The 25,915-nt window shown below is 38.5% G+C and overlaps 1 protein-coding gene across 5 annotated transcripts in view; it reads left to right on the top strand.

Annotated features, from left to right (window-relative positions):
* Window positions 1–25,915, top strand: part of ntrk2a (neurotrophic tyrosine kinase, receptor, type 2a) — a 99,596-nt gene that overhangs the window by 6,086 nt on the left and 67,595 nt on the right. For 2 of the 5 annotated variants that reach the window (XM_016669479.1, XM_016669481.1), the window contains exons 5-14: window positions 1,059–1,207; window positions 9,281–9,414; window positions 10,235–10,367; window positions 10,545–10,616; window positions 10,737–10,964; window positions 11,950–11,970; window positions 15,642–15,650; window positions 15,933–15,947; window positions 16,982–17,019; window positions 17,257–17,356. In XM_016669479.1, the coding sequence (XP_016524965.1) occupies window positions 1,059–1,207; window positions 9,281–9,414; window positions 10,235–10,367; window positions 10,545–10,616; window positions 10,737–10,964; window positions 11,950–11,970; window positions 15,642–15,650; window positions 15,933–15,947; window positions 16,982–17,019; window positions 17,257–17,356 (899 nt within the window). The remainder of the gene's footprint in view (window positions 1–1,058; window positions 1,208–9,280; window positions 9,415–10,234; window positions 10,368–10,544; window positions 10,617–10,736; window positions 10,965–11,949; window positions 11,971–15,641; window positions 15,651–15,932; window positions 15,948–16,981; window positions 17,020–17,256; window positions 17,357–25,915) is intronic. The other 3 variants (XM_016669480.1, XM_016669482.1, XM_016669483.1) reach the window with 3 other exon arrangements.

Genomic DNA, 25,915 nt, shown 5'->3' with positions numbered 1-25,915 from the left:
GTCTGAAAACCAAAATTTTATTTTAAGCAACTGTGATTTTCTCCATAAAACAGTGACAAATATTTTTTGTTAAAATATGACCAAAACAGTATTTCTGCCAAATTATTCTAAAATTCCACTTTTAGCCAAAAACCTATAAAAACTAACCCAGAGAAAGCTAACCTAATGCGACATATATGCTGGTATATTCAAAAACGCATGTAATGTTGGGCTAAGCATCAGAAAATGAAGGTGATTTTGAGATTCATTGAGTCCTGTGATATCATTAATGCATGTGTGTGGACTGACAAGCTCTTCTAGTGTGAATAGCGTGCATGTATTGGTATCAAGCGTGTGGAATTTACAGTTTCAATAAATTAAGTCATGTCATCAATTTTCAATTTGGTTTCAAGCATTCAACATACCGAGGTTCATGAAGAGTCTGCATAGTGCAGCATGAGAATAAGTAATATTATTATCAAATCATTGCTGTGATATTTGAGACCCAGTTGTGTCAGCTCTGTAGGAGTGGTGCATATTGTTAGATATACGTGGCATGTGAAAAACGCTGCACTCATGCAGGAACCTTTTTTTTTCATGACCAAAAAAACTGAAAACAAGGTCTGCCTGGCTTGTCTGGTGATCAAATTGTGTTTGTATCTGGTTAGTGAGATGTAAGGTGAAGTTAGAGGTGGTGGCGTTTTTACCATACCACACAATTACCCTGATAAAGACCAAAAGTAGTCAAAATTATTTGGTTTTATCAAAATTGTTGTTTAAAACAAAGGCATTTTATTTTTAACAACATTATTACTCTCATTATTAATGATTTACTTTATCTGTATGAAATCAAAATCTCATACGCTCATGTTCTCATATTTGAAGCCTTAGCTTGTAAAAAAGATGTGAATATGATGTTTTAGAGAGAAAATTATTCGAAATATTAGTTTTTTTATTGAGGCTTCCAGAGATCAGAAGGTTACCATTAGCTTGCCTTTAAGTCTGCGTTGCACTCTTTTTGTTTTGCTACTCAGTCTTTGTCAGAGTTCGTCACCATGTGTGTGTTCGGATCCCTCCAGAATCCTGTCAGGGAACCCTCTACACTGCTCCTGTGAGAACATGTGGATCAAGCTGTGGTTGGGAGAGGAAGCAGACACTCAGGAGCTGCGCTGCATCGAGGATGGAGGAGCACGCAAGCCGTTGTCAAGACTGAGACTACCGAAATGTGGTAAGGGGACACACACATGCACACGCACACACTCACACACGCACACATGCACACACACACGCATACACATGCAGACAGAGAAGGAAAGTGGAAAAAAAACAAAAAAACAAACATCCACAAGCTGTTCAACAACTGGAGGAAACACAGTCATACTAATCGCTACCTTGATATAGATGTTTGTATGAAGTTCTGCAATTTTTAATATTTGCCTCCTCTCTGTGTTAATGTGCTGTGTTAATTGTGGTGTCGGAGAGAAGTGTTGGTGTTTAAGCACGGACTGAGAATTGGTACTGTGAACCAAATGTGCTAAGTGTTTTGTCAGTTCACAGTGGGTGTGGAGAATGTATGAGTGAATAACAGAGCTTTGCTGGTGTCACCTAAGAGAATAACTGTACAAAGAACACAATTCACACAGCGACAACAGCCTCTGCAGTAATCAGTTATCCGTATCTGCGATTGTGTGTGCATGTGTGTGTGCGTGTGTGTGTGTTATGTTTGCACAGGCTGCAAAGAAAATGCTGCCCACACTTTATTTCAATTACACAGAACTGTGCTTAGCTTGTATATTCTAATTTCACCCCCCACACACAAAAGAGCAGAGAAAGCTGCAATGTCCTACACATAAATGCCCCAAGAAATAAAAAAGAAAGCAAGCGCACACACTTTAAGAGCTGATGTTTATTGCTGCTTTATTCTACTAAGATGACACCAGCACCAAACAAGTTTATGTATATCGCTATGCTGTAGGCATTTCTTGGACTTCAGTGTTGTGTATAAATTATAAATTATTTGAGATGCTCTTAAAGATCAAACTTGAAATGTTTGCTGTTTGACTTAGAAAAGACACTTTACAATAAAAAAAAAAAACCAGCCACAGATATCATTGAATCTCAAGTTGTTTAAAGTTTGTTGTGAAAAGGAACATCTTTAGTTTGTCCTTTACTAGCAGTGACATGTTTTCATCCAGCAGAATTTATTTCCCCCTTTTTTCCTTGAATTATCGTGCTCTCTTCATAAAGTGAAGAATCCGTCCTGTGTTTATAGCGAGCTGCATGTATATGTTGAACTGCAAGAACAATAATGTCTTTGTATATGCATTTAACTGTAAAACATTATGAACAAGGGTAGTGACACAGTTTATACTTTCTCTATTAGGAATAATTATGTTGTATAACTTGCAAATATTTTCCTAACAGAGCAGAGATTTATGCACAAGTGTGTTATGAACCTTACCCACAAGTTTTCTCCGACTTCATGGCAGACTCCTACAGACTGTTCCTTTTATGTGCTGCATAAGGGAAGGTTTATTAAGCTTGAATGTATAAATGTCAGCAGTTAATTGACACTTTATTCCTCTCTGCTTTATATACGCCGCATGAATTTTTCATGAATCTTCTTTTTTTGGACTCACTACTGCTCATAAATAGGGTCGAATTCCAGCTTGACCTGTCTGTGGACATCTGCATTGGACCAACTCTTGCTCTATTTTCATTTTAGCATCCCATAAGTATAAGACTAAGACTGATGCTTGATGATGATTTAGGATTTGAATTTTATGTAGCTACAATTTTTTTTTTTACATTTTTATTCTTTCCTAATACGCATTACCTATATAATTTGTTTACGTTACAGTTGTGCAAGAAAGATTAAAAAAACAACAAATAGAAGAGACAAACCAGCCACAGAGATAAAAAAAAATAGTTATAATGCCAAAGTTTCTAGCAACAAAGTGAGTTCATGAGGTGAAAGTTTCAAAGAAGATTTGTAACTTGTAGTAATTTGTAGATCCAACAGTATGTTGCCCTATGTTGAGATTTAAAAACCTGGTCTACCTAAATTTAATCACAATTAGAAACTTACCATAAGTTTTATGGTAAAACTTATGGGCATTGCAGACACAGCAGCAGTGAATGGAAGCAGCTGAAAGTCTGCCTTTTTTTTTTTACACGTAACAGAGGTTTTTTTGTTTTGTTTTTTTTAATGTGGTTTAACATGTGGGATTTATTTATTATAGATTTAATTTGAAAGCTCGGTCTGTGGGAATCAGCAGAGATGGAATATACATAAAGAAATAAACACTGCATTTATTTACCAAAGAAACTTCCCCACAACCAACAGCCAGTGTTTCCTTCACTAACCTGCCTGCTGCCTTTAGCACAAACTGTGTTGTGTCCATACCTTGTGTAAAAAAAAAAAGTTTTACAATCCTGACAAAAAAAGGATTTCGAACAACAATTTTTGGTCAGTGAAGATAAATCCATCTTCAATTGTTTATGTTCACAAAACAGTTGTCTTTTTTTGGCTGGGCTGCTCTCTGATTTTTAGGTATTTGTGCTTGGAAATACATTTGTGATTTCACTTGACTTTTAGCTGCTAGGTCTAAAAAAACAAAAGGATGCATTCGGAAAGATTATTTTCATGTTTTTGCTGACAGTGTAAACTGGACAGAAATAACCCAGGGCCATCAGGGCACTTGGAACACAAACAATAAGTTCGGTTACAGGAAGCTAACAATGTCATTGATAACTCCTATTGATCTGTCCCCTCTGCGTCCCCTCCATTAGCAGACGTTATTTTTGGCATTAGCGTAGTCACAGCAGGGCCTCTGGAGAGGTGGGCAGGGGACCCCCGGTAGAGTGACATATGAGTGGGAGGACATGGAGGGGAAGGAGTGCCAAATGATGCCCCAGGGCGAACTGCGACACACCAAAGAACCTCTCAGTCTGCCCAAACTGCTGGTTGTTGGGCCAATTCTGTTTCTCTTTTTCCATTTGTCTGTCTGATTCATGTGTGTCCCTGTGTCTGTGTGCTTGAGCATTTCTGACTGACACTGTGAGGGAGGCACAAAAGAGAGGAAATGCCCAGTGAAGCCCCGGGGCTGAGCTGACACTGATCTCTATCTGTTAGTGTCCACTGACTGAATACTGCCGGAGATCTGCTCGAAAAAACTTGCTGAAAAGACGACTGACCAATGCAATTTATTACAGAGAGGTGCCGTTCTGACTTACTACAGCCCTGCTCGTGTAATATAAAATCTAATCCACTGTGCGACACATAAAAAATATTAGAGTTCAAACAGCTGCAGGTGTTAAAGCCTCACACTGTTTGAAACAATAAACCTGGCACATAAAACTCATGAACTTCTCACTGCAGCATAATTTGCTTCTAACAGTCTTCTTTCAGCTGTACATGACTTACTTGCTAATCTAAAAATCTGACTTTTTAGGGTCGTTTTAAGCTTGCGAAAGTCTGCAAAGTTCACCACTGCAGATTGCAAATTTGTGCATTCAGTGCCATTTAATGAATTAAACATATATCATCAATATGTACAGATTGTGTAGTCTAAGCACATTTTTGGTTTATTTTCAAAAAGTGCTTTTATATATATATATATATATATATATATATATATATATATATATATATATATATATATATATATATATATATATATATATATATATATATATATATATATATGTGTGTGTGTGTGTGCGTGAATGAGTGCATGGTTTAGCGTTGGAGATGCAGGGCTGCGTCCTTTATAGCAGATTTATTCAGGACGCAGTCCTCTGCTGTGTCTTTGTGGAAAACCGAGAGTGGCGGAGATGTCAGTGGCTAATAGCCCGGTGCGGCTTATATATGTACGTTTACAGTTAAAAAAAAATGTAGGTGAGGCTTATAGTAAGGTGCGCATTATAGTCCGGAAAATCTGGTCAGAGACTGCACAGCTGGTAGTACTGTTGCCTTGAGGACTTTCTCAAGGCAATGGATATGGATGATTTACTGGGTCATTTCTTTTTCTATATAAAATGAGTTGGCCTTTTTGTGACCGACAAAATCATGGCAAAACGTAAAAGTTGCCCAGGAGACGGTCACTGACACCCTTCATAACGAGGGTAAGACAGAAAAGGTCATCGCTAAAGAAACTGTCTTCCACAAGTTGCTGTATCCAAGCATTGGCATTATAAGTGTACAGAAAAAAAAGTGTGGTTAAAAGCCTTTCTTATTGGTATTATGTATTGTTTTTTATGTCCAAAGTTGAATTAGAGATTTTATTACTAATATAAACCTTCATTGTAAAAATTAACTGATTGTAAAAGTGCCAAACATTTACTTAATTTCTCTGTCTAATCTGTTAATTTCTGTTTTCCTCTGTGTAATTAATCTACATAATTGATTAGTTTCACTTTCTAAAACTAAATTATTAAAAACATTATTATTTTTTAATACATTTTTAACTCAATGGGACACCCATATTTCCGTACAAGTGGCATTTGTCAACATGTCCTTTTCAGAAACTGGTTTTCTTCTGGGGCCCAAGGCCTGTTGGCACCTGTAGCATTGTTTGCCTATAGCTCAGACATATATTTGGGGGGTAAAGCTTTATTAATGTGGAGCAGAAATGGAAGCAGGTTGGTTACCAGACTCGTCCACAGGCGTACTCTGTCTTCATCTGTCTGTTTTTGTGTTTGTCTGTCTCGCTGTCACTTCTTCTATTTGGCTGGAATGACTTTGACCCTCGATCATTCCTCTTTTGCTGTCTTGAAACAAGGAAGAAACATGTAGACACAAGCCTTTAATGGCAGATTACCCAGAAAGGCCAGATGGCTCTGCTTAGTGTTAGCAGGCAGGAGATGATGTTCATGTGTGATTTTTTTATAAACAGAAACTTGGTGACTCACTCATTCATTTCAGTTTGTAAACCAGTTACAAACTAAAAAACGAGATTTAAAAACAAATTTCAACCAACCGAGGAGCTTAAAAGCTGGTCAGGGTTCACTTGTTATGTTGTTTCATTATGTTATTTATAGCATCAATTAAAGATAAAAGACTGCTGTTTTTTAAATACTTTTTGGGTCTCCAGACTTCCTTATAAGGCTAAGCTGTTCTTTAAGAGTAATGGCTTGTTAACAGTGACTTGGTTTATTAGTACATTCAACAGCTGAAGAGCTTATCTCGTCAAAACTCTTAGGCCAATCACCTTTATTGGACAATTAGACAATTCTGAATGAAACAAAATTAGAATGTGTCAAGAAATATAACAGTCTTTGTGCATAGCCGAAGCAGGTGAGGGTCAAGTATGGCACGCTCTGTAACATGTATTCAAAGCCAACTCCTATCTTAAATTAGCTGCCTGTTTTTGAATTTTATTCAGTCCAGACTGAAAAAATGTACACATGGACATTTAAAGGAAAAAGCAGTATAGTTAGTGAGAAAGAATAATCTTTGTGACATGAGAAACCTTTCATTTTCATAGGATCATCAGTATTCTAAACAGCTGAAATGTTCTGGGCAATTTAGAAATTTTCTAATCTGCACACATCTAGACTAATATATTATGATAAACTAACTTGCCATACTGTTACAAGTGAGCAGAAGTGACTTTTTAAACATACAATTATTTCTTTCTACTTGAACATTGTTTTAGTGTTTACACATGACTTATGTCTTTTGCAAATCCGTTTTCTTATAATAGCATGAATGAATGATAAGACGGACAAAAGAAATGTCAATGTCCTAATGATGGATGAAACAAAAACAAAAACAAATAAAGAAGCAGATCAAACTTCCTGGGTGACTTGATGATCAGTTTTACAAGTGTCATTCTGTCGAAAAGAAATCTTTATCCCAATTCAACAAATCCCTGTCCTTTATGCTTTTTTATTTTCCTATTATCCCTCTTGGAGAGCAGCAGCTGTTTCACTGTTTAAACAAACAAATCAAACAACAAACTTACAGAGTTTAGTGCTGAATCACTTTGAGAAACCTGCTTCTGTTTGTCTGCTCCCTATGTCTGCTACTCTTAGAAATCACACTGTTTTTCTTTGATGTGTTTATTGTGACCGACCACAATAGCAACATTGGCACTCCAAGGAAAATAGGTGAAGTATTCTTTGGCAGAGGTTTCAAACGTGGATGTTTTTCCATCTGGAGTGTCCTTATATCACAAAACATGCAGAAAGTGTTAGTGTGCATATAAGCAGAGTTATTTGTCATCTTTTCCAAATGCAAGTCATTGTTTACAGATAAGAAGCCTCCTCTCTACAGCAAACTTAAAAAAAAAAACATCTTGTAGAAAAAATGCAAGAGGGGAAAAAATTAAGTTATGAAAATAATGCAGAAATTACCTGTAATGAGTCAAAGAACAAGGTGCCGCATACTTCTACAGTTTGTACAACTAAAAGCCTTTTACCTTAATTTGTTCCCCTGAAAAAGCCCTGGTTTAAATGAATAAAAGCAGCTGGCATTAAGTTGAAGAAAGAATGCAAAATCAAATCAGAATTTATAATGCCCCTGGCACGTCCTGACAAAGCTATTTATACTCCTTATGAAAAAGTAACATCTAGGCAAATAAAATACTAATTATATCAGACAAAAATATTATATGGGGTTATATTCTATCCATAAATTAATACTAATTTATTACACACAGTAGTTGTAAAGTATCTATCAGCTAAAAAAAAAAAGTACAACTATGAATTTAGCTGATTCCTTCAGGTTAACTTTAACTACAGTTTGGCAGAGAAATTTTGTTCAGCACCATGCAAATCTTGAATTAGTCTCTTATAGGACAAAGAACTAGCCCCTCCATTACCTTAATGCACAATTCTGTTCGATTATAATCTCGCTTCATAAATAGTTTGAGCTTTTGACTTCAGTTTTTACAGCTCAGGCAATTTCCGGTAAGCTTCATAGCATTGAACTGGCGTCACGGCCAAACGATAGCGTTTAGGTAAAGTTTAAAACTTCAACACAATCCACACCTCCAGGAATCAATTGTTTTTCAGTGGCTGAGTCCCCTCTGTATCTATGTGTTTAGTGGCATGTACTTCATTTTCCACAAATGTTAATAATGTGGTACAATGTGCAACGTGTAATTTTTGTACACCAGTAACAGGTCATTGACCTGTTAAAACATTGACAAATAATTTACTTGCTTTTTACAATCACTGTCCATATTAATAGGGTAAAAACGCGTTATAACTTATAATAGATCTCAAGTGAATTAATTTACAGTTTTTATATTTGTGTGCCCTAATTTGATTATTCTCCACATAATTTCCAGATGTTACAATTTGCTTTTCCTGAGCCCAAACTGAATCATCCAAAACTTGCTTGGATGATTCAGTTACTTTTTGATAAAGTGACCCTTCAGCAATTTTAGTTTTCATGAATTGCACCTTCAAAGTGAGTTGTAGTTGTTTCTATAGTGAATTGTGAAAATGGTGTGGTTAGAGATGTGTCCATGTTGCTGTATTGCGCTTAATCTAACCTGCAGAGGGTTGCAGCGGCTGTAGAAAACTGATTCATTGAGAGGCTGTTAAGATATTTGAATCTGATACGCTTGCTGGCCTGCCACCAGCAAAATGACCGGTTTTTACAGCATCTCATGGTGATTGAGTGGGCTTCCCTGCAGATAAGCGGTCTGCTGACGGACAGAAGAGGTTGGACGGTTAGATCTGATAAGAAATCTTTCCAGTTTTATCTGCAGCGGCTGTCAATGCCTATTTCTTCCCTCTCCTCTCTGAGCTCCTCTTCTCCTTTCCAATAGAGTTTATATGTGGGGGGACAATGGTGGCGAAGTCCTTATTGAAGCTGATTGGTCATACCCAGGTCACCTCCTGGTCAAAGCTGCAGACACACACAGAGTCACCAGTGTCTTTGCTTTGACAGAGGCTTCAGACTGTGTCCAATCAATGTAGTGCCTGGCCTGCTACAGACGTGCACTGGTAATCAGTGTAACCATCGCTGTGTTTGAACTCTGTCTCTTTGTCTTATTGTGTGATTGGGGTGAGTGTGCAATAATGAAAGCAGGAGAAACAGAGTGGGGGACAGGGAGATTGAATTTGAACTCTTTTCCCTGTGTATCTTTCTTCTTACTCTCTGCTGGGTGTATGTTTGGCTGCTCCTCCACATTCCTTGTTGAGCTTGTTTCGTGCCCTGTGTTTTAACTGGATAAACAAGAGTTGGTCAGGAATCCTAAGTTCTCTCCTCTTTGCACCTCCTTCCTCTCCTCTCTCCATCTCCATCACTGACTCTCTTTCTTTCCTGCTCTTTCTTTGCATGTAGAGGTTCCAATGGCAACCCTGACCCCATCCAAAGTGACCAAAATGGAAAAGGATAATGTTGAGCTCTTCTGTACAACATCGGGCATGCCCTCACCTGAGTTGATCTGGAACATGGCACTTGTCACAAACTATGTGGTAAGCTCTCGCGCACAACGTGCAGCAGTATGTGAGGTTACTTAGACTGAGAATTGTTAAAGATAAACACAGGTTTAAGCTTTTTTAGCTCTCAGTTGTTTCATTTCCAAGTTACTTTTATTCAAATTTTATGTGAAAGACCAACACTAAGTACAGAATTGTAAAATTGGAAAAAAAAAAAAAGTATATGTGGTGTTAAATATTAATGATAAAACATTCTAAAACTCAATAGTTCATATAACAACCTTTTCCTACAAATACTGCTGCAAGTCCTTTGGGGTAATCATTGTTCATCTGGAAGGGAAATTAAATTTGTGCCCATCATGTTGTATGGAAACCACAATTTTCAAGTAATGATAAAAATTCTTGCTTGGCTTTAGGTCTGAACTATAAGTGGGACATTTTAATACACATCACTGTTTGATCTAAATCACTACATTGTGTCTCTGGCTGAGAGAATTTCTGCCCTGCCTGAACGTGATGGTCTGTTGTAGTTTGAAGTCTTTTTGAGGCCCAGTATTTATCTTCACCCATAGATAAAAGAACCACCAACTGTGCCACCAGGCATCCAATTTTACCATCCATCTATTTGTAATTAATATGAAACATTGTTGAAAGCTTTGTACTATATTTACTGATGTATACTTATTAAACATTTATTCAAATTTACTGATAAACCGTACAACCCTAAACAGATTTTGTATTTTGGTCACCTTTTAAAACTTTACTGGGAAAAAAAAAATCTATCGACAAGCAGATGCAATTGAAACAAACTAATCACTGAATATTATTAATCAATTATATTTTTTTAAACTTGCAGATCGAAACGTCTGGCCAGATTTCGGTGCTGCGGCTCTCAAACCTGTCATCAATGGACCACAACAAGAAGATCAGCTGCATGGCTGAAAATATCGTTGGAGAGAGAGAATCCTCTTTGGTGCTGGATATACTTTGTAGGTTTACCTTCTGCCATGCTGTTTTAATTCAAGTTGGAACATAAGTGGACTTCAAAACAGAGTTAAAGGCTTTAAAGGAGTGTCTTTTAACTCTTAATCCATAACTTTACATGTTTCACTTATTCCACTTTCAGTTTGCAACTAAAATCTATCTTCTCTTGACTATTCTCATAGTTGCACCCCAAATCACAAAACTGAGTGACGCCATTGCAGACCATCACTGGTGCATACCCTTCAGTGTAGCAGGTGTGTAAGACAATCAAATAAAACCCATTTGCTACTATTTAAATATACTTTGAATATATTTTCCTTGTGAATTCCCTAATCTTAAACTAGCCATTTGCACAAATTTCATTCTGTTTTCAGCAAACCCAGAACCACGTATCAAGTGGTACCGGGACAATGTGGAAGTGACAGAGGGGGAGTACATCATGACAATGATCCACGACATCACAGAGAGAGAATACCACGGCTGCCTCCAGCTGGACAATCCCACACACATCAACAACGGGCTCTATCGCCTAGAGGTTCAAAATAAATATGGCTCAGACGAAAAGGAGATCACAGCTCACTTTATGCGCAGGCCAGATGATGGTGAGGAGCAATACTGGAACTTATTCTCTCTGGTCAGGGGTGCCTGCAGTTTATTGGAGGGTGCGCACAAAACCATCACTGTACCTGATCCACACGAACACAACCACATCCTCAACATGTGTTGTGTGTGTGGTGTAAAAAACCAGCACAAACCTAACCCAAACAAATATAGGGCACATTCGCGCGATGCGCTTGGCACATAGAAACACAATGTTTCACAACGTGCCGGATGATGTGTCCTGACTCCCAACCCTGACCCATTGATATGCAATGTATGTTGTTGAACTGACCAACACAGAAATGCCATATGAACGCAACGTGCATGGCCCACAAAAACAGAAGTCGTCATCCACACAATGCGACACACACACACACACAGCTTACTGATATTTACAATCACCTTAATTAATAAAAACAGGAAAGTAAAGCCTGTCCTCGTACTGCACAAGTCAAGGAGGATAGAGATTCTCAGGTTCAGTTGGATTGTCTGAGATATCCAGAGGAAGAGGTGAAACAGCAATCTGTAATTTATACTCTTTTTGGCAAACAATCCGACTACAGTCTGTTTAAAAGCCTACTTACTAATTTTTAGCTAGCTTCAATGCACAGTAACATTTAGTCAAACCACCAAATAAATAAAAGTAAACTAACCAATAAAATTTAGGTTTAGGCCCATCCCCAAAGACGCACAGGATGTTTTGACACAAAAAGACCATTTTTAATTTTTGTCCATAATTTTCTTAATAGTGAAGGTGAAATATAATGGAAAGTCAAATAACTATAAGAATATTCCTATGAAACTTACAAGGTACACACAGTGCATACATCCATAACGATGCAGGCTCTCCTGTCTCTTGTTCCATTAATTTTGACTGGCTAACAGAACAAATGTGTAATTTAACCACAAAGAGATAAAGCTTGTGTGTGTTGCAGAAATGAAAATGTTTTACTTAATGTGTTTTTTCTTTGATCTCCCAATTTGTAGGCGATGAACCTTCCTACTATGGTGAGTAAAATGTTCCCTTTCAGTCTGTTCACTCAGTACAACACATGAGTGTGGGATATCATCTTGTATATCCTGACAAGTAACAGGTCCCACCTGCTCTACATATTTGTCTGTGATCACCACCATTACTCAGTTCTTATGCTCTTCACCTTGCTGAGGACACTTCTTGGATTCAGGCTACCTGGCTGCTGCTGGTGAGTTTGGCGTTTTTGTGAGGAGTTAACTACTTCTGCAAGCGAAGCGCTGATTTCAATATTCCGGTCCGGCTTTGTGGTTAAGAATGAGCACAAAACCAACACAAGTAAAGCCTTCAATTTGTCCCTGTCCTTAGGAGTGCAGCTTCTTTCTTAATGACAAGGACAAGATGAAGCCTTTCCCATTTGTCTGGGGATTGTTCACACTCTAAGACCATTGATGGAGCTTGAAGCATTTGCATTCCAATGCCAGCTTCGTCACTCGACCCTGGAGAGAAAGTTCTGGGAGAGGCTGTTGTCTCAGCAAGACCCACTGCTCTCAGCATCAGTAAACCTGGTTCCATCCAATTTCTATTAGGATGACCTGTTAGTCGGTGTCTCCACTGGGCAGACCAAATGGAGAACGTTGATGGCTTAACTGACAATGAAGTTGCTCAGTTTCAGCTTTGACTGAAGCCTCCTTAAGGAGAAGGACGTGTTGGACATCGACAGAGACATTAAGGATTTGTCTGAGGATGAGACTGAGCTTTTACTAGTTCAGGGTGGGTCGGCCACCACCCCGGCAGACCAGGACGACATATCCTTTTTCTGTCTTTACTGGTGCGCAGATGTAAAGGGATGTGGAGTGGCCGTCCACAAACCATCGTGATTGGGCAAGTTTTATCTCCCTGCAAAGCTGCCACAATCAAAAGGTGTCTACCCCTGTTCCCAGACTTTGTTTCGGAACCGACATCTTCGTGGAACAAACCACTGTCGTCTTGAGTCACGGTACCAGGCTTTCGACAGTATCCAGACCTGGAAGGCACTGAAAAAGCTGTGCTGGTGAATATTCCACCTAAAGAACCTCCAGTGGCAACATACTTGGCCCCGTCCAATAACCATGGTGTAGGCATTCTCCCACTTACATGTCTGCATTAAATGCCCCCAGTGAGGGTGCATTAATAAGTTTGCTGATGGCAATAACTGTTCCCAATGTTTGTAGAAATGTTTCAATCATTTCAATAATGACTGCTTTTTCTATGAAAAAATGTCAAAGTTTAAAAAAGTTACATGCCACAGTCAAATGAGGCTGCATCTCTCCCACCCATTGAGAGGATATAGAAGCTACCTGCCAACCATGCAGCAGGCTGGTCGTCCAGCTGCACATCTTCACAATTGGTGCTCAACCTTGAGTGGAAGTTGCAATTACAGTTTTGCCAGATGTCGCCCTGTTTTATCGTCATAAGGCAATAAAACTCTACAGTCATAGCTAAAGCAATGGAGGCTGTGAGGTAGGAAAAATATATGATGTTTGCAAAGAGAGCTAGTGAAGCGGTTCTGGAATCAGAGACGAACAAAGGTTTGTACAGTCATTACTTCGTTACTCTGAAGAAGTGGGTGGGCTTTGTTCAAACTTGGATTTGAGAATTCTGAAAAAATACCTCCAAACAAACAAGTTCAAAATGCTAACAATCTAACAGCTTTTAAGTGCTATCATCCTGGGGAGCTGGTTTTCCTGACAGATGCCTAATGAGCTTCCGGATGATCTTAAAACTGATGGGGTTGATGGAAACTATGTTCGCAGTGGTACCACTTGGTCTTCTGAAGATGCATCCATTTCAGCAGTAGATCATTGTGTCACTTCTACAGAAAGCTAACAACCACTGCTACTTGCATGCCAACTCTGTGCCCTTGGTGGAAACCAAGCCTGTTGTGCCAAGGTTTAATAAAAGAGAGGGTGTTGCTTCCCAAGGAAGGTCTATCAGACTATTCATGTCCCTGGACAACAGAATCTGTCCAGAGCTGCTCTCCACAAATGCTCCTCAGGTGACCGATTATAGGCTTCGCCCTTCATTGGTGGCACAAATATGGAGTCCACCAGGGCTAAGACCCACTGTTCTCTGGGTTTGGACTAGAATGTTCAGCTGGGGTAGATGTTCTAGCACACTGATAGTCCTTTGTACTCCTTTATGCACTTTTGAGTGTAAATGATACTGTCTGTAGCAGAAAGGGTGCACAAACAAAATCTGTCCTTGATTTTGGCACCACACTGGCCAGAAAAGTCATTTTAATCAGTGGTGTGAGGATAAGTACATTGTTCCATTTCAGTGCTCAGTGGTAGAACTCTTAACATTTCTGCAGGAACTGCATAAATGTTTTTTTTTTTTTTTTTTTCAATTTTTTTTTTTTTTTTTTGTGCAGTTAATGCACAATTAAGGTTTATCTAGCCACAGTTTCTGCCTACCATGTTGGTTTTGATGAAGTCACACCAGGTGCTGGCATCGACTCATACCTGTGAGTAAACCCAGCTTCCTGGGATCTCATGATGGTACTCAAAGCCTTTTGTGATCTTCCATTTGAAACTTTGGAGTCAGCAAATACAAAGTTTATTTTATGTAATGTTGCTTTGCTCCTTGCTCTGACAACTGCAAAGAGGGTTTTGGACCTTTATGCTTTGTCTGTAAATCGCGCCTGTGATGATTTTCCTCCTGATGGCTGCAAGGTCACATTGCAGCCTAATGCAGAATAACTTTCTAAGGTTATAACTTTGGACTACATGCTCAATGACTACAGAACATTCTAGTTTTTTTTTCCACCTCCTTCAGCATCGGAAGAATAAAGGAGGTCACACATTCTTTGCCCTGCACGCGCACATTGATCACACCAAGAATGTGAGGTTGTGTGATCAATTGTTTGTGTTGCTAACCCAGCAAGGGAGAAGACTCTATCCAGACAGAGAATCTCCCACTGCTATCTGGAGGCCAAATCTCTGGCTTATAGCAGCAAAGGTCTCCCAATGCCTCAGGTGTGAGGGCTCACTCCACCAGGAGCATAGCTGTCTCATGGACCCTATTTAGATTGGTGTCCATAAGTGATATTTGTGCTGCATTCAGCTGGTCTTCACCACCCACATTTCTACAGTTTTGTGGTTTGGATGTTACAGCCGGTTCTGTGGATCACTCCGTTCTTTCTGCTGGATCTAAAGTGCTGGACTAGCTCGCTGTGCCTGACCCAGGTTTAATGGCTGCTCTGCAGGGCATTTATATATGTCCCATACTCGAGTTGTACTGAGTGAATCAACGGAAAGGGAAGCATTATGCTATGCATATAAGTACTGTTCCCTGAAGGAGAGGAACGAGGTGCAACACATGGCTGCCCCGCTTCTCAGCTGTGCTTGGTGAAGAGCAGCTACTAAACTGAATAATGGTGGTGAAGACAGACAGATATATAGTACAGGTGGGGCCTATTACTTGTTGTCATCATGTCATTTGCCGAGGAGGTGTGATTAGGGATGACCACAGCCAGGATATACACAGGTGTAATATTCCATACTCCGTGGTTGTACCTCATTCCTTCCTTCTCTCAGATGTAAAAGATATAACCTGTCTGTTCATTTTGTCTTTGTGTTTAGACTTTTTTTCACATTGTCCCCATTAGTTGACTGAAATTTTGTTTTAGAAATCTGTTTTTCTCTTGTTTTCTTATGTTTCTTTAAAGGTCCTGACGGTGCGTTACATACCTACACAACTTATTTTCCTCACTGTCTCCTTGATGTTGTCTATATTTCCTTTAAGATGCCGTGCATGTTTGGTGTGTGTTGTTTTATTGGTTTGTGTGCAGTGTTTGTGAAATGGTTGTGCTTTCCTATAATTACTCTAAAAGCAAGCATGGTTCACAAGGTTACTTGTTAAGTGCTGCATGTCTAAAGTATTTTTAACTAAACTGTATTTTTCTTTTGGATCTTATTTGTCTCTGTCTATCTTTTTCTTTGATGCCCCCTCCTGCCAGCAGATGTAACCCCAGGTACAGCTATACCCTTTATTTGATCACCCTGGATTATATCACAGTTATGAACTGACCGCCAAGCTTTCAATTAACCTTTGCTAAACTGTCAGGTTTTCCCATCATTCTCACCTACAAATAATAATTGGTCAGTAATCTAAAACACTCCCACTGTGTGTGGAAGAAGACTTCAGTCACTTTTGTCAAGGTGTCAATGCAGCAGTGCTTCAATACCTTCGTGTTATCGAGGCAGGGAAATATTGGCACCAGGTCCTTCATGTTGGCCTCGGAGATCGAACTGCAGAAGGCTGAATCCTGCTGCTGATTTGGTTCTCTTGTGTCAACAAGAGCATCACCTCAGCAGCAGACACATACAGGTTATGTGTTGCAGGGTCCCAAATCTATCTTAAATGAGAGACGATATTAAACAGAGTTATGGGGTGGAGTCCTCTGAAGTCTTTCACCACTATCCATATCCCATTCAAACATTAACACTGCCATAATAAAAAAATACTATGGACTGAGGATTTAGTTCAGGATCACATCATTAAATAAAGCATTTTCACATTTAACTTGTCAAAAAGATACATTTGTCATTTTGCAGGGGAGAATAATCTATCTCTTTGAGATCTTAGTTTTAGTTTGAATGGAGATATGAGTAATTATGGTACAAAACAAAAGTAGACTGCAGGTGACATTGTGCAGGACCTGAAATGGGAGTAATGTCAAGTCTTTAGGCTCCTTGGATTTTGCACATGTTTTAATAAGTTATGCAGTGATGAAGATTGTTTCAGTCCTAACTGAGGTCCTTATAACTTTATTCAAGATGTTTTATTGCCAGTGTCTAAATTGGATGTGAGAAATAATAGCCTTGCTGTGCTTTCTGGTGTGTGTGAAACTATAAATGACCGGCAGTCTTTTTTTTTTTAATTGATAATTTAGATTAGTCACTCTGAATTATATTCTTTACCAATGACAAAAACAAAATGCAAAGACTGAAGTGACAGTTTGTCACAACTTACTCTCTGTTTTCCTTTTTGTCCTTTCATCCACAGAGAATCCTCCTCTAGACCCACCTGAGGACAGAGTTGCTGTGAGTCTTTCTTTTTATCTCCTGTCTTAAAAGTGGTGTTTCTCCTTCTTAAAGTTAGATCTGACTGGATGAACCCAGATCAGAATATTCTGTTTTTACTGAAGTAAGAACAACCAGAGTCTTCTGTCTTTTGTTGTGCTGCGTGTTGCATTTGATTTTGTGCAGCTGTCACTGTGTTTTTGCTGGCTTCTCTGCAGCAGATATGTGGAGACATAACGCTGCTTTGTCCTTTTGCAGGTATACGTAGTCGTGGGAATTGCTGCTGTAGCCTTCACTGGTTTCTTGCTGATGCTGGTTATCCTAAAGTTTGGAGGAAATTCCAAGTTTGGCATCAAAGGTATTTCTCCCAATTTATATTTTTAACATACTTGTGAGGTTATTGCTGAAAGTGGGTGGTAAAATGAAGGTGGTTTCATGGATAATTAGAACCCCGCATATATCATACACCAGGATCAGAAACAATTTAGTTTCTTTTTTTTAATCACTGCTAATCATTAAATAATGTAGATTATTCCATTTTAAGAACTGTTGACATAATTTCCTGAAGCCTCACTAAAATATAAGATACTTTGGTCAAAATATCATTTGGATTCCTGATTTTTTCCAATTACTAAAAAGCCCATATTACATTACTTGTAGGGATTGAAATGGAAAGTGAGATCAGGTGTTTAATATGCATGTGGGTGATAAAATCCCTCACTGTATCTCTTAGAACAACCCCATCTTCGTGGGGCTTATCCTCACAGTCTCCTGCTCCCGTCTGCTGTAATAATTGCTGACGGTGGGAAAATTAACAGTGAAGCCTAACCAGTCTGAACATGAGTCACAAGATGAAGGAGCTCCAAAACAGTTTCAGCTGGGCTTGTTATTTATCTCGTCCTCACAGTGCAAAGTCTGAAATAATAAAAACCAAACAAACACAACTGTCTTAAGCTGGAAGTTGTTCAGTACCTTTAAAAGCTAATTGTTTTCAGATAATAGTAGAAATATCAGGTCCTGTGTTAAGTTTCACCTAAAAGAACGAAAGTATGAAACTAGCATCTGCTGCCAAATAAGTCTCTCTCTTTTTTTTAAATTACTTTAAACGAATATGAATATTTTGGCCACCCATACCATTATAATGGTGCAAGGTCCTGATATTTTCTAATGCTAGGACATTGTGTTCTTTTGGTACAGATGACAGCAGATCATAATCCTGATCATTTTTAATCTTATATTGAGTAAAAAGGCATTCAGTCTTATTGAATTAACTGTAAAAACTTGCAAATGTAAACTTGTAGGATAGAGAATGGATTATTTACATTTAAATAACATAAAGGTAAATATGTTTTTTTCTGACTGGAGACAATTCACTACGTGCCCTACAGTAGCTACAGTGGCATTTTAAATGGTTAAAATGGCATTTTAACCATCAACAGTTGTTTCCGTTCCAACAGGCATGACAGATGCTAAAGCCAGTGAGAGGATGGTTGGAAGGGCGGCATGTAAATTTAAATGCCACCCTTGGAGATTTAGATTTAAAATTATTTATCTGAAAAAATAAAATAAAATCAGATCTGAAAAAAAGCACTTAGTTTTATTTTTAGTTTATTATAAATTACCATGCCAAAAATTATTTAGACCCTGTGCAGTAATCATTGGAAAAACCTGTCTGACCATTACAGCAGTTAAACCCATGTTTTTACAATTTCCAACCAGCTATTTGCATGTTTCCACTGGAAACATCTTTTTAGAAAAACTCCAAGTCGTTGAGGTTGAAAGACCTTGAAACCATCCTGATCTTTAGCTCCCTCTATAGATTAATTTTCAGATTCTTGTCAGGACTCTGGCTGGGCCTATCCAAAACATTATTGACAGTCAGAAGAAACAGTTTAGTAAAACTAAAAGATTCCTTTAAACCTAAAGCTGAGAGGTACACAAATTATTTTGGGCTTAACTAACTTTTATCATGTATTCTGAAATTATTCGGTCAGAGTTTTAAGGGTAGATTACTGTATTTCTGTTACATTTTATATTAAACATTTTAGAAAAAAAATCAGTAACATCTCTGTAAATTTTGCAAGTGTATGAATTAAACTGCATAATTGTCTATTAAAAAAAATTCATATAAAAGTTACATTGTTCTGACTGGTTCATTACTCTCAATTTACATTACACAGTCTGCTGTGTAAAGCAGCGTAATTTCAGTTTTGACTCTTGATTTTTTATATATATATACAATGATCAATATGTATCCATGAATCCTCCTTTAGTGGGTGGAAACTGCTGTAGTTTAGTCATTCTTATGGGTCTCAGGTCTGTTGGTGAATAACATGCATGCGGGTTAAACTTACAAAACCTTTGTCATGGAAATGCAAGTCTGCTGTTCTAGCCATTGTTGAATCCTTCATACTCAGATGCTTGCTTTTAAAGTTTTCTGTTGTAATCTTATTTTCAAATGTATCTTCAGAATGTTCACTCACTGACTTCTGCATTGGCTACATAAGAAACTAATCAGATTCCTCTTGTAGGCATTAACCTCCTGATTTATTAGAATGGATTTAGCTGAACTCTTCGGTAGATGTCTTCTTTTTCTTGTGCACTAACAGTAACATCTATGCTAGATAAATTTTGTATACACAACCGGAGTTATATGAGCCTTTTAGTTGATGCTGTTTTTTGTGTGTTTTCCATTCGGCTTGGTTCATTTTACCTATAGACTGAGGAGTTAAAGCAATGTTTTGAGGAAGTCGTTTTATGCCATTTACAAATATAGCCGTTTCAAAATTATTTTACATATTCGCACCGTCTGCTCTGCTAGCATTTGAGCTTTTAAAATTTAAATGAGCAGACATAAAGCAAATGTAAATTTAGATATTTAGGGACTTAAGAAATGTGTTTGCCAAACGTATGTGCATTTTACCGCTGAAGTGAAATAGTTTGGCCTCCAGAGAAGATGGAGGGAAGGCATGGGGAGTGAATGTGCATTTTGTGAATTTATGGAGTTGCATAGTTTTGTTTTGCTCCTGCAAAATTACATGAGTTTGAAGGAAAATGAAAGAAATAACCTCTCTGCATTTTAATATGCTGTGTAAAATGTATATGGCTGTGTATTTTTTTTGCTAGCCAAACACTTTTCCTTGACTATGCACTTCCACTCATGTGGAAAGAAAGATGTTAGATCCCATTGCCGTTTCTCTCCTTCTGATTGCTCGCCTTGAGTCTTTATCTTTTCTTATTTCCACTCTTGCCCTTCGTCTTATGATGCGGCCCCATCCTTATGCTCCACAAACAGCCTGATGAGTGTGGCCTACAGCATGTTGAGAGTGGAGGGACTTTATCAGGGGAATAACTGTAGCATCAGCAGGAGCAGACTGGAGTCAGACAGAGGCTAAAGCCTGAGTCCACATCACTGCTGTTTGCTTAGAATTCTTTATTCTGACCATTGACCAGTTCCTCTAAACTCTGGAAATCCAACCCCAGATGGCACAGGTCTGTGGGTGCTAATGTAAAGTAGCTAGCATTTTTTTCATCAGAACATGTTTGCTAAATCATAGACTTGTGCACACAGACATACTCACCCACATAAGCACAGTCAGAGCTGACAATGATGACGGACTTGTGAACAAAAAGTGTAATCAGCATACATCGGGCCCTGTGACTTGTCCAACAGATGTGCAGTGAATAAGCACAGCCTCTGATGCTGGCAGTATCTCTTTCTGATTGCAAATTAAATAGCTGCAGTAGCTTGTTTACATTTCTGTAATGAATGCAACATTCTGTTTCTCCGTCATTAATAACCACAGAAGACATTTAGAGCAGGGTTGTTTTTTTAAATATATAGTTTTCCGGTGCAGTGTAATGTATTTACATCTCTTAAACTTTCTCACATTTTGTCATGATACAACCACAAATTATATAATACAAAGAATATTTTAATTGGATATTACATGGTAAACAAATGCAAAGTACTGCATACAAGTGAAGTAGAAAGAAGGGATACATATTTTTCACAACGTCCACTCCACCCAAACACCCACCACCACCCCAGACATTAAGTCCTATTTACCTTCAAATCCATAAATAAAACACAGGGCTAACAAGCTAATTGTTAGACTATTTAATTGGTAAACAGTTTCACTCTAGAGCCCATGGTAACTCTGAGTTGAACGCCATTGTTGAAATAAGTCCTGAACTGTAGAAGCAGATGCTCTTCTCACTGTGATTTTAATGCTGACAGGCAATGCTGTAAGTGTGGTGGAATCTATTACAGGAACGTCACCCACAAGCATAACATTCCCAGGGCAAAATATAGTGTTGGCAGTATCATGCTTCGGGGATGCTTTTATATCAGACAAAAGGAAGATGGCCAGCTGCAGTTCTTAACAAAAATAAAAAAAACACAAGCAGAAGAAGACTGTGTATTTGGTGCAGTGTTTTGAATAGGAATTTTGTTAAGTCACAAAACTCTGGATGTCTGAAGAGAGACCTGTCAGGTTGTATAGTGCAGATGCATGAGCCAAACTTCACATGCAAGCTTTGCATTTGAGCAGATGTTAGGAGACACTAGGATGATAAATTTGTCTTATAAAGTAAGATTTTGGTGGCTTTGTTTGTGATTACCCATAAGGATCTTAAAGAGTCATTATAATGTTTACTTGAGTTTTTTCTGGTTACTAGATGTCTCTTCTCCTCTTTCTGTCTGACAATAAACATGACCACAACAAAGAACTGTACTTTTAAAGGCAGATATGCTTCACAAAATAACTTGGATCATTTATGTTTTAATTTTTAAATCATTTCCAGAAATGACAAGAAGTTCTTTCTGTTCCTGTGGTTAGTATAACACTAAGCAAGATAGGTTGGGTTCCAAAATGCCTTCTGCGAGTCTTATGCTGATCAATCTGAAAAAACATCGATTGGACTAATTAGATGAAGACATCCCATCTTGTAAAAAGGAACCGTGCTGCAGCTGGTGCTTTTTAACTTCAAGGCATCCTTTGTGCAACATCATTGCAGCAGAGAGACCCCGTTGGCTTAATAGAGGGCTGCATGCAAATGTGTCTCTGTAGACTCTGTGTTGGTTTAATGCCCATAATCTTCCTGGTGACAGCTTTTCAAATAAACACCAGTGAGCGCCCATAAATTGGCCCTAATTGTTTCTTGGCAAATGTGATTCTAACTAACCAGTGACAAAAACTTAATCAAACCATCCTTTGCATTCATGTTTAAAATTAAGATGCAGAAAGGGGAGATTTTGCACACCAGTTTAGTTTTCTAAGAAATTGAATGTGCTGAATCAATAAGACTCTTGAAAGAAAGGAGGCTTGGAGTAATTGTGCCACATTATCAGTCACTGATTAGAGTGAAAATGCATGGCAACGCAATTTTAAAAAAATTTAAATGTACTTTTTTATAGACATACAACAATGAGATATGTTTAAAAGTAACACACATTCACATGATGCTTAAAAAAATGAAAGTCAGAAAATGTAGAACGAAGGGAAAAAAAACATGACAGTAGGCTGTCTTAAAAAGAACATATGTGGATAAAAACCCTTCCAAACCATCCACACACCTTAATGTTTTTATTTACAGTTTCATGTGATTGACTGATGCAAAATGCTTCATGATTTTGAATGGAATGAAAAGTTTGCATAGGCAGGGATACTTTCCGATTGTTGTGTTGTGTCGCCAACGTGCAGCTTCAGAGTTACCATGGGCCTCTTTAGTTTGATTAAAATTCCAACAAAATACATTCAAGTTTCTGATAATATCACAAAAAGTGAAGTGTTCAAGGTGTATCGGCAGCTGTTGTAGCTGCGTCCTGTTCGCACAGCTGCTGTTGTGGTACTTCTGGCTACCACAAAGAGAAGTAGGAAGAGAAGTGCCATCGTCAACCCCGTTTCTGACACAGCAGTGAAACTAAAATGTCATGACAGACCAAAATGACTGAAAGTGAATCAGCACTTGTGAAGCAGAGAAAGTGAGAGCCAGCTGGTGAGGAGGAAGAAGATGAGGAAGAGAGAAATAAATGCTAAATTTGACATTTGTCAGGAAGTCAGAGAAGAAAAACAGAAACGGGAGAATATCAAAGGATTTAAAGAAAGATATGATAAAATGCTGAAAGATTCTGGAGTCAGACCGCAGGCATCGAAAACAAAGATGGAACAAGGCAAAGAGCACAAAAAGAAAAAATAAATCAGAGATGAAAGACGAAGTCTTCCTCTGTCCACTTATCAATGATTCATCATTAGTGCAGGTTTCAGTTTTCTCCTTGTTTGGTGAAGTTGCACGCCTCCATCTTTCTTTCCCTCTGTCTCCCTCACATGCATACACCGCTCCTTTCTGTCGATCGATCGAAATGACACCCTCAAGGTCAGTGGAGCTTCGTTCTGGGCCCCGGGCTTCACAGAGCATGCTCAGCATACCCACCACATCCACTGGCACCACCACCACCACCTCCTCTTCTTCTTCACTCCCTGCTGAAAAGCAGCTCTAGCCTCCAGCTCTTTTGAGGTCTTCAATGAGCTCTGCTTGCTTCAAAAAACAAACATGTGCAACAGCAATAAGAGAGCCTTAAAGTGAAAACTATTGACCCTCTACTTTTTAAAGTGTGGGCAGAGTCAGAGCTGGTTTGAAACAGAAAGCTTCTTGTATCTATTTGATGAAATATTTCCTCTTTCAGTGAAAATTTTGTGATTTCTAAGCTATTGTTTTGTTAAATGCTTCTTCAGCTCGAGTTTAGAGTCTCCACAAACCTAAGTTTGAATGGAAGACGTCATGAAAACCTCTTTAAATGAATCTCTTTTCAGTAACCATAACAACATTTTTAAAGGACAACAGGTTATTTGAGGTAAATTGCCTGAAGCTCTTACTCCTCTGCTGCTCTAAAGGCCTGCCTTGAAAGTGCTGTACAATTTCATGCACAATTATTCTGCAGCTGACAAGCCTGGTTGCAAAAACGATGAAAACAAAACACAGGAAATGCATATTTACTAAAAGGAAACAACATTCAACTGAATTCTTGTTGATGGATGTGTACACCTTCTACCGTTTCTCAGCCTGTTCATGTTCCAGTTTATTGTTGGAGAGCGTCCAAACATAGAAGTACTTTTCATTGTTACATGCTGTCCAATAATGGAGCTGAGCCAGCTGACAATTTGCCTTGGATATGTTTTGCACATTTGATCTCCATCATAAATGAGTTGATGTTTGCAGATGAGTTGATGGAATTAAATTGGAGAAAAGTTTTGTTGGGTGGTTCGCAGATGGGATGAGGATCAATTCCTCCACATCTGAGACGATGCATGGATGGATGGATGGATGGATGGATGGATGGATGGATGGATGGATGGATGGATGGATGGATGGATGTTTACCTCCACAGTAAGCTTCAGTTATACTCTGCAGTGATTATTGTGTCTGCTAAGTCTATTAAACACAAATGCAGCTATTAATGATGTTTCGCCTTGTGCCTTGCATTAGTCCTTTAAACTCGATACTCAGCATTGCTGGATGCAAGAGCAAGAGGACTCAGGCTTCCATTTTATTATTTTATTCTATATCCTGAGTCAACTTAATGTGTTTAATGGTTTTAGCGAGCAGAGCAGGAGGAAGAGAAGTTTTAAAGCCTTTGGCAGGACCTGAGGGCAATGATTGTTTGAAGTGCTCTGAAGATGGAAGCTGCTCTTTTACAAAGTCAAATGCTGCTTGGAGACCTTGTCTGTGCACTTGGCTGACGGCTTTTTGTTCCTGCTGTGCTTTACAAGTAAAGTGAAGCATTTCTTAAGTAAAGTAAAATATACTTCTGGAGAGAACTTCTTAAGCAGAAAAACCGACAGACGGTTTTGAGCACCTTAAAGAGACACCTCCTCTTATCTGAGGAAAGATTTTGTGAAGACAGTAGTAGACACTGGTTTAGGTTTTATTAATCTCTGAAAGTTCACAGTTGACATAATATTGAGCATTCAAATATTTTCCTATTCCCATTCTTTCTGATGTGTGTCAGGCATGGGCGTAGGAAGCGGGGGGGACGCGGGGGACATGTCCCCCCCAATATTGGAGAGAGCCACATTCGTCCCCCCCAATAATTTCACTGCAGTTGCGAAGAATTTTAAAATCTTCCACTTGCGTGCTTTTATTTTGAAGGCGCATAACAGCGCATTCAGCAGAGCGCTTCCTCCCCCGGAAGCGCTCTGAACGGCTGAACGGCTCCTCCCCCCTCCCCCCTCTGAACGGCTCAGAGTAAAGGCAGCAGCAGAGAAACTCCGTTAGAAGGAGGTAAACTGTCTGTCAGGAATGTTGCCATGAATATCGCTCGTTTATAACATCTTGTTGTCAGTTTACTTTCATATATAGAACTAAATCTTTTTGGTTAAGCTGTTTAAATTCTGGAATAGTCACATGTCCAAAATTTTACCACTAACTTAGCTAGTCTAGTCACAATGATTTAGACTGAAACATCAGCAAAATGAGCAACACCTGATCATACTCGACCACTTAACGTGTTTATATATTATATTATATTATATTATATTATATTATATTACATATTTAGGAGAACAGCAGTGCTAGAATGATGTTGAAGAAAGGTGAAGAAGCTCTGGTGAGGTCTTCATTTAGTTTATTGAAATATGTATTAACTGTTTTTAATTTTTAAGTAAACTATTTTATTATGAGAGGAGCAGGTCAGGGAAGACATAGGAGAGCCAGGTGGAGTTTCAGAGTATGAAGATATAAAAATTATATTAATTATGATAGAACCAGAAAGGAGAACAGGAGGAGACTGATGTCAGGTTGATTTCTTTCAACGTTTCAATATTTTTTCATTATTTCCACACCATAAGGTTAATTGTTAGAAGACAATAAGAAAAGTGCTTGAGGAGAGGTTTAAAAATAAATTAATGAACATTTT

Source organism: Poecilia formosa, unplaced genomic scaffold, assembly GCF_000485575.1.
Source record: "Poecilia formosa unplaced genomic scaffold, Poecilia_formosa-5.1.2 Scaffold25, whole genome shotgun sequence".
Classification (NCBI taxonomy): Eukaryota; Metazoa; Chordata; class Actinopteri; order Cyprinodontiformes; family Poeciliidae; genus Poecilia; species Poecilia formosa.
This window is presented reverse-complemented; position numbering and strand designations above follow the sequence as displayed.